The sequence below is a fragment of the Pleurodeles waltl genome, chromosome 6 (genome assembly GCF_031143425.1).
Source record: "Pleurodeles waltl isolate 20211129_DDA chromosome 6, aPleWal1.hap1.20221129, whole genome shotgun sequence".
NCBI lineage: Eukaryota > Metazoa > Chordata > Amphibia > Caudata > Salamandridae > Pleurodeles > Pleurodeles waltl.
In genome coordinates this window covers 698,902,055-698,914,432 of record NC_090445.1, presented here as the reverse complement: position 1 = coordinate 698,914,432, position 12,378 = coordinate 698,902,055, and the positions used below count along the sequence as shown (strand labels likewise).

The 12,378-nt window shown below is 52.9% G+C and overlaps 1 protein-coding gene across 1 annotated transcript in view; it reads left to right on the top strand.

The window, feature by feature from the left end:
• The window catches only part of LOC138301686 (putative uncharacterized protein DDB_G0277255), a 163,546-nt gene that overhangs the window by 66,195 nt on the left and 84,973 nt on the right, over nucleotides 1–12,378 (top strand). Inside the window, exons 12-14 of the mRNA XM_069242201.1 lie at nucleotides 3,039–3,121; nucleotides 4,110–4,169; nucleotides 4,383–4,442. Coding sequence (XP_069098302.1) covers nucleotides 3,039–3,121; nucleotides 4,110–4,169; nucleotides 4,383–4,442 — 203 coding nt within the window. The remainder of the gene's footprint in view (nucleotides 1–3,038; nucleotides 3,122–4,109; nucleotides 4,170–4,382; nucleotides 4,443–12,378) is intronic.

Sequence of the window (12,378 nt, the reverse complement as noted above, 5' to 3'; positions counted from 1 at the left end):
ATCCTGGCGGTGGCCTACCCTGAGTTGGTTGGGCACATGAGGGCATCACAGCAGACACAAGGGGGTGAGTACACTCACATTATCATGACTTTGCGCGCAATGGAGGTGTCTGGGTGGGGGAGGAGGGCTGTGGGTTTCCCTAGACCAGAACGAGTTCCGTAGGCTAGGCCCCTCCGTAATGCAGGCCATGTGGCACTCCACCCCACCTCTGTAGAGTGCCAAGTACAGGTATACATGCCCCTGTGTCATCTATGTGTGCAGATGTCTATCATAGCCATGTCGGCCATATCCCAGGAACTGCATCTGTAGAGCGCGGCGTAGTGCAGGGGGCTGCTGTGTCTGTATTGTCCGCCAACGGTAGCGGTAAGCCATGCACTCAACCTGTCTTTCTTCTGTTTCCCCACCCCTTTTTGTGGTCTCCCTGTTCTCTTGTGCATCAGCATCATCAGGCGGAGGTACAGGGGCACCGGAGCACGAGGGGGCTGCATCCCACATGGCCATGGAGGGCCACACCATGGACTCTGAATACACCAGTGGGACGGAGGGCGAGGGGAGCTTCACGGCGGTCACCGGATCAGCAACCAGCGACACAGACTCGTCCTCCGATGGGAGCTCCCTTGTGGTGGTGGCAAAATCTGTGCCCCCCACTTCTACAGGTACAGCCGCCACCCCCCCTACCAGCACCGCCCTCCCAGCAGCTCCTCAGCGTTCACCCCGTGCCCGCTCACCCAGGAGGGAGGGCATCACCTTCGCCCCAGGCACCTCAGCCCCTGCCCCAGTCACCCCTGCTGCCCTCAGTGAGGAGGCCATTGACCTCCTCAGGTCACTCACTATTGGGCAGTCTACCATTGTGAATGCCATCCAGGGTGTAGAAAGGGTGTTGCAACACACTAATGCATTCCTGGAGGGCATTCATTCTGGTCAGGCTGCCCATCATCAAACCCTGCAATCTCTGGCCTCAGCACTGATGTCAGCCATTGTCCCTGTGTCTAGCCTCCCCCCTCCAATTTCCTCCACCCAGACCCAATCCCCTGTACCTCAGCCTATCCCAAGCACACCATCAGACCAGCCTGCACACACCTCAACACACAAGGGCAGCTCAGGCAAACATAGGCACCACACATCCCACAGGCACTCACACAAGCATTACCCACATACAGACACAGCAACATCCACTGCCTCCACAATGTCCCCCTCCTCCTCGTCTCCCTCCTCCCTCCCAGTGTTGTCTACACTCTCACCTGCATGCACTACCACTACAGCCACCAGGACTCGCACCAGAACACCAAGCACCACACCCTGCTCACCTGCACTCACCACCCCCACTGCCATTTACACGTCCCCTGTGTCCTCTCCCAGTGTGTCTGTGATGCCCCCTCCCACAGTACACAAACGCGGGCGCACACACACCCAACATCCATCCACCTCACGACAGCCTCCAGAACATGCACCTGCACCCAAAGCATCAAAAGTTACACCTCCTACAACCACCTCCTCTTCCTCCACTCCCAGACCCCCTCCGGCTACCCGTCCCAGTGTTCGTCAGAAACTTTTCCTGAGCAACCTTGACCTCTGTCCCACCACCCCCCCTCCAATTCATAGGTCCCGTAGTAGCACCTCAGCCAAAAAAAGTCCGGTACCAGTTTTGGCTGTTAGAGGTGTGTGGAGTGCACCGGGCACCAGGGCAGCCAGTTTGACACGGAGCCAAAGCACTGCCAGTCCACCCCCTGTGAAGCACCAGAAGTTAGACAGTTCCCAACGGAAGAGGGTGAAGACTCCTGCAGGCAAAGCCGCTCACAAGGGTCGCGGCAGGGGTTTTTGAGTCAGCTGTGACTCCTGCCAAGGTGGGGAAGGGGCAGAAGAAGTAGCCAAAGTCGGGGAAGAGCAACATGGCGGAGAAGGCTGCCATCCTCCCCGCTGCCCAGGAGCCCACCGCCAGCCCCATCATCACTGGTCCGGAGACCACCGCCAGAGTCAGTGCCCAGGAGGGCAGCACAATCGTCACTGGTCCGGCGACCACCGTCAGAGTCAGTGCCCAGGAGGGCAGCACAATTGTCACTGGTCAGGAGACCACCGCCAGAGTCAGTGCCCAGGAGGGCAGCACAATCGTCACTGGTCAGGAGACCACAGCCAGAGTCAGTGCCCAGGAGGGCAGCACAATCGTCACTGGTCCGGAGACCACCGCCAGAGTCAGTGCCCAGGAGGGCAGCACAATCGTCACTGGTCCGGAGACCACCGCCAGAGTCAGTGCCCAGGAGGGCAGCACAATCGTCACTGGTCCGGCCAGGATGGCAGCACAATTGTCACTGGTCAGAAGACCACCGCCAGAGTCAGTGCCCAGGAGGGCTCCAGCAGCCACAGCCCCGCTGGGCAATGAGGGACCGCCATGGCACACACTGCTGCACAGGTCAGAGACAGCAAAGTCAAGCACTGCTGAACAGGCCAAGCACCGCTGAACAGGGCAAAGACCGCCATGGCAAGCACCGCTGAACAGGCCAAGCACAGCTGAACAGGGCAAAGACCGCCATGGCAAGCACCGCTGAACAGGGCAAGCACCGCTGAACAGGCCAAGCACGGCTGAAGAGGGCAAAGACCGCCATGGCAAGCACCGCTGAACATGGCAAGCACCGCTGAACAGGGCAAGCACCGCCAACTCAAGCATCGTTAGCCCAGGTGCGGCAGGGGCAGTGACGGAACTGGGACCATCACGGGGAGCGTGTTGCACTGTGGGCACCAGTCCCCCTCCAGAACCAGTGGAGAACAGCATCCACTCTGTCTGTCCTTAACAGGATGAAGCACTGTGGGCACCAGTCCCCCTCCAGAACCTGTGGAGAACAGCATCCACTCCATCGGTCCTTAACAGGATGAAGCACTCTGGGCACCAGTCCCCCTCCAAAACCAATGTAAACTGTTATCCACTTGTGAGACTGTGGCTTTGCACTCCCCAGGATAAAACAGTGGCAACCCACCCACTGCAAAGACTTGTCCAACTGACCCGTACATTTATAAGGTTAAATAATTCTTCTCTATCATTTTAGAGACAACAACCTCAACTAAACCATCAACTGAAACACCAGAAATAACAGCAAAATCCAATCCAGATAAAGAGACAAAAACAATTGTAATTTTTCTACTTCTCTGACACAGAGGTCATTGGAATGTGCTTACCTGGGTTATATAAAAGGTCTCACCTTGACATGCATCACTAAATATATTATATATCCAGTATGACAAACATGATTACTCACTTCATCTGTTAAGCAGATTGTGTAAATGGTCATTTGTGTCAGCCTTTGAAAAATAGAGTATAAAATAATTAGTCTGTTCAAAATTATTTTTCTATCTCTGAAAATCTCCGAAACCTTGTTGATGTAGGCTTTATAGGTATTGCCCATAATCTGATTGAGCTACCTGGATCAAACTCCCAAAATATATCCTTCCAGTGAAAAGGGTGGTTTAGTATCACATAAACCAAATTAGTATTGCAGAAGAATCCATCTCTATATTGAATATATTTATTGGAGCCTTGCTTCTGAAAAACTTCAAAATGTTCAGTGGGAGTGATGGGAATATATGAGTAAGTTTTACTTTGATTTCAATTACATGAATTTTCTATCATTTTATTGATAAGTACGTATGTCTAGGTTATTAGCAAGCAAGTGTCCATGGGATGATCTATCCTTCCTTAGCGCATTTTTGAAAGAATAATCAATTTAATTGGGAAATTACCATCTCTTCATGTCATTGAAATGTTCCTTTTATATAGGTCTTTATAACACTCATGGCTGCCATGAAACGTGAAATTTGTCAACTGATCCAATCTTTCTGAGTGACCTAGAAGTCGTTTCTAGTGACATCTTGTACCTTTGCAAATTGCAAGAAATGTATTAAGCTAGTCATCTGTAATGATGTGTTTGCTTTCATCCATAGTCCATGGCATGGATTCAAAGAGTGAGGTTTGATTACTTCAGCTAGCATACATGGATGAAAGCTCACCAATGAGCATTATTACATTTTATGAGACATATTTATGGTTTCCTTCCATTCTCACTTCAAGAAATACACCTATAGAAATAAAGCATATAAGTAAAATGTTTATTTTTCATTAGAAACAACTTCTTCAAAAACATCACAAGAGCCGCATGCAACAACGGGAACATCTTCTGCAGGTAAATGCAGCTTGACACACTTTATTTTTTATACCTATCTGTGCAGGGAGAGTGGGTCCACATAATATATATATTTCTCTGGTAGCTGCCTGTTCAAATAAGCACATTATTTTCTATTTGCAAAATCTATTTATGGTTTGCTTTTCTTCTGACCTAAAGAGATGCTCCTAAAGAACTAACCTTCACATAAGTTGCTTTTTTTTATTTTGATAGAGACAACAGCTTCAAAAACATCACAAACTCCACCAGCGACCACAGGAGCATTCCCTCCAGGTAAATGTTGTTTGGTATACCTTTTCATTACCATCTTTCTTTGCAACAAGAAGGGGGCTTAAGAAGGGCATGATACTATTTCCACTATCAAGAGCAATAACAGAGATTTGTTGAACACTTATGTTCTCTAAGTTTAGGAATGTATTCTTCAATCTCTTATATTTCTTTGCTTCACTTCACTGCAGTATACGGCACATTCATATAGTTAAATGCAATGTAGAGCGAAAATATTATAAGTAAAACTTTCCCCTTTGGGACTTCTCTTTTTTTCTAAATACGAAGTAAATAGCATTTCCCTCACAGCATGACTAATGGGACTGTGCTTGAATTGGAATATGTTATAGATGTCAATTCAATGAATATGTTGACCTCTGCCAGAAGAAGCAGCAGAATTTGGCATGGGTGTATCAATTACTTCTGAAACATAGTCTCCGAATTAATGGATTTTAATACAGTAAGTTTCCCTTTTTCAACATAAACTTTCAACTATATCACCATCAAAAGCGCTGGAATACAAGACTAGCAATTATAGGTCATTACAACCCTGGCAGACGGTGTTAAAGCTGCGGTAATATGGGAATTATGACCGTGGCGGAAACCGCCAACATAGACAGCCACTTTAACACTCCGACCGCCACGGCGGTACAGACAAGCACCGCGGCGGTCACCGCCAACAGACAGGCGGAAGACAATGTACCGCCCACAGTATCACAAACCACCAATCCGCCACCTTTTCCGGGGCAGATTCACCATGGATAAAACACGGCAGAAACAGCTTTTGCAATGGGAAAACGCTCACCTCAGCACACTCCACAAGGAAGGAGGCCACCATGGAGCCCGAACTACAAATACTCCCTGCGCTTGTCTCCCTGCTCCTCTACAAACACCAGCAACGTAGGCGCCGAAGACAACAGTGAGTACTGCACCTACGACATAGAGGAGGGGGGAGGCAAAAGTCAGGGACACACACACGCAACACCCCCACCCACAACCCAACCCTCACCCACTACAACACACACACCAATGCATTACCAAACAGCACAGTAACAACCCACAACCCCACCGGAAGAATGGAAACACAAAAGGAAATGAGTACAACCATTGTAATGTATCAAAATACAGTTACCAAATATATACAGATATATATAAACATTTGAAAATCATACATCACGATTAGTAGTGCAGGTATGCACATATCAATGTCCGTGGACCACTGGTCCCACAATGCATGGGCGAGGCCCACACTAGATACCTGTCCACAAACCGAGAGAACACTGCAGGGGCATCAGATAGAAATACAACAGGCACCTCAGGGGGAAGGGAAGGGGGGGCACCTCAGCCGGATTACAGCACCATGCCAGATCCACGACAGGGCTCCATGCCCATTGATGTATCCTGGGGAGTGCAAAGCCACAGTCTCTCAAGTCTCTACAGTGGGTGGCTTGCCCACTGTACCATCCTGGGGAGTGCAAAGCCACAGTCTCTCAAGTCTCTCCAGTGGGATGGTTGCCCACTGCTTTATCCTGGGGAGTGCAAAGCCACAGTCTCTCAAGTCTCTACAGTGGGTGGCTTGCCCACTGTACCATCCTGGGGAGTGCAAAGCCACAGTCTCTCAAGTCTCTCCAGTGGGTGGGTTGCCCACTGCTTTATCCTGGGGACTGCAAAGCCACAGTCTCTCAAGTCACTCCAGTGGGTGGTTTGCCCACTGCTTTATCCTGGGGAGTGCAAAGCCACAGTCTCTCAAGTCACTCCAGTGGGTGGTTTGCCCACTGCTTTATCCTGGGGAGTGCAAAGCCACAGTCTCTCAAGTCTCTACAGTGGGTGGTTTGCCCACTGTACCATCCTGGGGAGTGCAAAGCCACAGTCTCTCAAGTGGATAACAGTCTCCACTGGTTCTGGAGGGGGACTGGTGCCCAGAGTGCTTCATCCTGTGAAGGACAGACAGAGTGGATGCAGGTCTCCACTGGTTCTGGAGGGGGACTGGTGCCCAGAGTGCTTCATCCTGTGAAGGACAGACAGAGTGGATGCAGGTCTCCACTGGTTCTGGAGGTGGACTGGTGCCCAGAGTGCATCAAGCTCCCCGTGACGGTCCCAGTTCCGTCACTGTCCCAGCTGCACATGGGCTAACGATGCTTGATTTGGCGGTCTTTGCCCTGTTCAGCGGGCTTCACCATGGCGGTCTTTGCCCTGTTCAGCAGTGTTTGCCTTTGCAATCTCTGACCTGTTCAGCTGTGCTTTGCCATGGTGGTCTTTGCCCTGTTCAGCGGTGCTTTGCCCTGTTCAGCGGTCTTCACCATGGTGGTCTTCGCCCTGTTCAGCGGTGCTTGCCTTTGCTGTCTCTGACCTGTTCAGCGGTGCTTTGCCATTGCGGTCTTTGCCCTGTTCAGCGGTCTTCACCATGGCGGTCTTTGCCCTGTTCAGCGGTCTTCACCATGGCGGTCTTTGCCCTGTTCAGCGGTGCTTGCCTTTGCAGTCTCTGACCTGTTCAGCGGTCTTCAGCATGGCGGTCTTTGCCCTGTTCAGCGGTGCTTTGCCCTGTTCAGCGGTCTTCACCATGGCGGTCTTTTCCCTGTTCAGCGGTGCTTGCCTTTGCTGTCTCTGACTTGTTCAGCGGTGTGAGACATGACGGTCCCTCAGTGCCCAGCAAGGCTGTGGCTGCCGGGGCCCTCCAAGTCACTGACTCTGGCGGTGGTCTCCGGACCAGTGATGATACTGCTGCCCTCCAGGGCACTGACTCTGGCGGTGGTCTCCGGACCAGTGACGTCAGTGCTGCCCTCCAGGGCACTGACTCTGGCGGTGGTTTCCGGACCAGTGATGACAGTGCTGTCCTCCAGCACACTGACTCTGGCGGTGGTCTCCGGACCAGTGACGACAGTGCTGCCCTCCAGGGCACTGTCTCTGGCGGTGGTCTCCGGACCAGTGACGATAGTGCTGCCCTCCAGGGCACTGACTCTGGCGGTGGTCTCCGGACCAGTGACGACAGTGGTGCCCTCCAGGGCGTCCCGGCCGGTGGGGAGGATGGCGGCCTTCTCCGCCGTGCTGCTCTTACCAGACTTTGGAGACTTCTTCTGCCCCTTCACCACCTTGGGAGGAGTCACAGCTGACTCGGCACTCCCCCCGGGACCCTTGTGAGCTGTTTTGCCGGCAGGAGTCTTCACCCTCTCCCGTCGGCCACTTTCCAACTTAAGGTGCTTTACAGGGGGTGGACTGGCAGTGCTTTGGCTCCGTGTCACACTGGCTGCCCTGGTGGCCGGTGCACTCCACACACCTTTAACACGCACCACTGGTACGGAGTTTTTTTGGCTGAGGTGCTACTACGGGACCTTTGAAATAGAGGAGTGGGGGTGGTGGGAAAGAGATCAACATTGCTGAGGAAGAGTTTCTGACGAACACTGCGATGGATAGCTGGAGGGGGTCTGGGAGTGGAGGAAGAGGAGGTGGTTGTAGGAGGTGTAACTTTAGGTGATTTGGGTGCAGGTACTGGAGGCTGTGTGAGGTGGATGGATGTTGGGTGTGTGGGTGCTCGCGTTTGTGTACTTTGGGAGGGGGCGTCACAGACACACTGGGAGTGGACACAGGGGACGTGTAAATGGCAGTGGGGGTGGTGAGTGCAGGTGAGCGGGGTGTGGTGCTGGGTGTTCTGGTGCGAGTCCTAGTGCCTGTAGATGTAGTGCATGCAGGTGAGAGTGTAGACGACACTGCGAGGGAGGAGGGAGACGACGAGGAGGGGGACACAGTGGAGGCAGTGGATGTTGGTGTGTCTGTATGTGGGTGATGCTTGTGTGAGTGCCTGTGGGATGTGTGGTGCCTATGTTTGCCTCAGCTACTTTTGTGTGTTGAGGTGTGTGCATGCTTGTATGATGGTGTGGTTGGGATAGGCTGGGGTACAGGGGATTGGGTCTGGGTGGAGGAAGTTGGAGGGGGGAGGCTAGGCACAGGGACAATGGCTGCCATCAGTGCTGAGGCCAGAGATTGCAGGGTTCGATGATGGGCAGCCTCACCAGAGTGAATGCCCTCCAGGAATGCATTAGTGTGTTGCAACTCCCTTTCTACACCCTGGATGGCATTCACAATGGTAGACTGCCCAACAGTGAGTGACCTGAGGAGCTCAATGGCCTCCTCACTGAGGGCAGCAGAGGTGACAGGGGCAGGGGCTGAGGTGCCTGGGGCGAAGGTGATGCCCACCCTCCTGGGTGAGCGGGCACGGAGCGAAGGCCGAGGGGCTGCTGGGAGGGCGGTGCTGGTATGGGGGGTGGCGGCTGTACCTGTAGAAGTGGGGGGCACAGATGGTGCTGCCACCACAAAGGAGCTCCCATCGGCGGATGAGTCTGTGTCGCTGTTTGCTGATCCGGTGACCGATGTGAAGCTCCCCTCGCCCTCCGTCCCAATGGTGTATTCAGAGTCTGTGGTGTGGCCCTCCATGGCCATGTGGGATGCAGCTCCCTCGTGCTCCGGTGCCACTGTACCTCCACCTGATGATGCTGATGCACAAACAAACAGGGAGAGCACAAAAAGGGGGGAGGAACGACAGAAGAAAGAAAGGTTGAGTGCATGGCTTACCGCTACCATTGGCGGACAATACAGACACAGCAGCCCCCTGCACTACGCCGTGCTCTTGGCCTCTACAGATGCAATTCCTGGGATATGGCCTACATGGCTATGAGTGTGATCTGTCCACATAGATGACACAGGGGTATGTATACCTGTACTTGGCACTCTACAGAGGTGGGGTGGAGTGCCACAGGGCCATGCCTTACGAATGGGCCTAGCCTACGTAACTCGCCCTGGCCTAGGGAAACCCACAGCCCTCCTCCCCCACCCAGACCCCTCCACTGCGCGCAAAGTCCGCAGAATGAGAGTGTACTCACCCCCTTGTGTCTGATGTGATGCCCTCAAGTGCCCATCCAACTCAGGGTAGGCCACCGCCAGGATCCGGAACATCAGGGGGGTCATATTGCGACGGGCACCCCTCCCACGTTGGGAGGCCATCACTAGCTGAGCCTCCGCCGTCTTCTTGCTCCAGCAGTGAATGTCCTCCCATCTTTTAAGGCAGTGGGTGCCCCGTCTCTGGTGGACCCCCAGGGTCCGTACGTCCTTGGTGATGGCACGCCAAATGTCCTTCTTCTGGTGGGCGCTGACCTACATGACATGTACATGGGAAGAAGAGAAGTCATTACCAACTGCACCGTCGAAGTGAGTGACCCACATCCCTACCCTTGCCATGTGACACATGCATTCACAGTCCTTCATTGTCACAGAACTCTGCCCCCTTCCTACTGACATCCAGCCCTCTCCACCCAGCATAGCCCATACAACGTGCTCCCTGTGTACTTACCTGTTGGTCTGGAGGACCGTAGAGTAGCGTGTACTGGGGGAGGACCCCGTCCACGAGCTTCTCCAACTCCTGAGCAGTGAAGGCAGGGGCCCTTTCCCCAGACGCAGCAGCCATTGTCTCTTCCAGACTGAGGTCACAGCAGCACTTGCAGTGTAGGTCCTCTCCTGTCGAAGATCAGGTATCGAGTGATTGAACAGATAGAAAATGGCGGTCACGTCCGCGGCGATGACGTCCGCGGCGGTGCATATCATCACCGCCGGCGCACTTCATCATTGGCTCCTGGGACCCATAGGGTCCAATGTTAACCAATGCAGCATTGCGCCGTGGTCTACGACCGCCTACCGCGACGGAGTACAACGTCAGCGCAGATACCTCACATCCCATTGTCCCCCTTTAGAGGTCAGGCATCTGCCATTTCAGGGGCCCACATGGCTTCATTTACTACTGCATCACACATACCTAGGCCTACACTCAACACACATACAGGAAGAGTTTTGTATTTGGTGTCGTGTTCTGTGTAGCTGTGGGTACATACCTGAGAATTTGTTGACTCTGTAGTCGCTGTTGTCCTTCTTAGCCACCGTCAGATGGGACATTTGAGAAGATGGCGGAATCCTCCGGTGTACCGACCGCTGGTGGACCTGTTAACAATGGAGGAGCGACATTTGGTCATCACCTACAGGTTTGACCGTGCCACAATCCAGGAACTGTGTACCCAGTTGGAGCCTGACCTGATCTCACCAATCCTCCATCCCACAGGAATTTTCCCTGAAGTGCAGGTGCTATCAGTGCTCCATTTCCTTGCAAGTAGATAATTTCAAACAACAGTGTCCATGGCATCAGGGATGTCCCAGCCTATGTTTTCCAACGTGTTGTCCAGAGTGTTGTCTGCCCTGCTGAAACACGTGAGGAGCTTCATCGTTTTCCCTCAGGTGTAGGAGTTGGCTACAGTTAAAGGCGACTTCTATGCCCTGGGACATATCCCCAACATCATAGGTGCTATTGATTGCCCCCATGTAGCTCTGGTCCCCCCACGCAGGAGTGAACAGGTGTACAGGAACCGGAAGAGTTATCATTCCATGAATGTACAGATGGTATGTTTGGCAGACCAGTACATCTCCCAGGTAAATGCTATGTTCCCTGGCTCTGTGCATGACGCCTACATCCTGCGGAATAGCAGCATCCCTTATGTGATGGGTCAACTCCAGAGGCACCGTGTGTGGCTATTAGGGGACTCTGGTTACCCCAACCTATCATGGCTATTGACCCCAGTGAGGAATCCGAGGACCAGGGCAGAGGAACGCTACAATGAGGCCCATGGGCAGACTAGGAGGGTGATCAAACGCACCTTCAGCCTCCTGAAGGCCAGGTTCAGGTGCCTCCATATGACAGGTGGTTCACTATTCTACTCACCCAGGAAGGTGTGCCAGATCATCATCGCCTGCTCGATGCTTCACAATCTTGCTTTGCGACGCCAGGTGCCTTTTCTGCAGGAGGATAGTCCAGATGAAGGTGGCAGCTGTGGAGCCTGTGGACAGTGATGAGGAGGAAGCTGAGGAAGAAGACATAGACAACAGGGAGTCAGTCATACAGCAATATTTCCAGTGACACACAGGTGAGAACAATTTGTTTACTATTACATTCACTTTCACACTTCTACCTCTATCCTGTCTGTCAATTAGAAGCAGTATTTGGTAACTGAGTTGTACATTTCCATTACGGTTTCACAGGTGTGGTTACCAACGTGTGTCATCTGCTTGCATCCTTCATGGACTTGTGATGTGTGACATAGGTATGTTGGCATTACATTTGAAAACCAAATTTGTCACTGTCATTGCTAATACACATTTTCAAAATCACAGACTGACTCCAGAGTGTTTTGTGGTTCAAGGGTGTTTATTGAAGTGCTAATTATTGGAGGGGGTGGCAAAATGGTGATGGGTGATGGAGGAGAAATGTCCATAGAAGAGTCCAGTCTATTAGTCTCACAGGTGCACTGCCCATATGGGCATAGGAAGTGGATCTGGGGCAGTTCCAATCTGGACAGGGTAACACAGTGAGACAGTGGGATGACAATCAGGGTGGTCTCATTTCCTGGCGGGGGTCTTGCCATCTTGCTCTGTCGTGTTCCTGAATCTCAGGGACCGCTTGCGTGGCGGTTCTCCGTCTGCAGGGGTTGGGGTGCTGGTGTGGTGGTCCTGTGGTGGGGCGTTCTGTCCACTAGCGCCGGCGGAGGTGGTGGGCAGTTCATCGTCCAGGCTAGTGTCAGGGGCCCCTTGGAGTGCCACGGTGACCCTCATGGTCTTTTGTATGTCCTTCAGCACCCCTATGATGGTGCTCAGGGCGGAGCTGATGGTTCTGAACTCCTCCCTGAACCCCAAATACTGTTCGTCCTGCAGGCGCTGGGTCTCCTAAAACTTGGCCAGGACCGTTGCCATTGTCTCCTGGGAGTGGTGGTATGCTCCCATGATGGAGGAGAGGGCCTCGTGGAGAGTGGGTTCCCTTGGCCTGTCCGCCCCCTGTCGCACAGCAGCCCTCCCTGTTCCCCTGTGTTCCTGGGCCTCCGTCCCCTGGACCGTGTGCCCACTACCACTGCCCCCA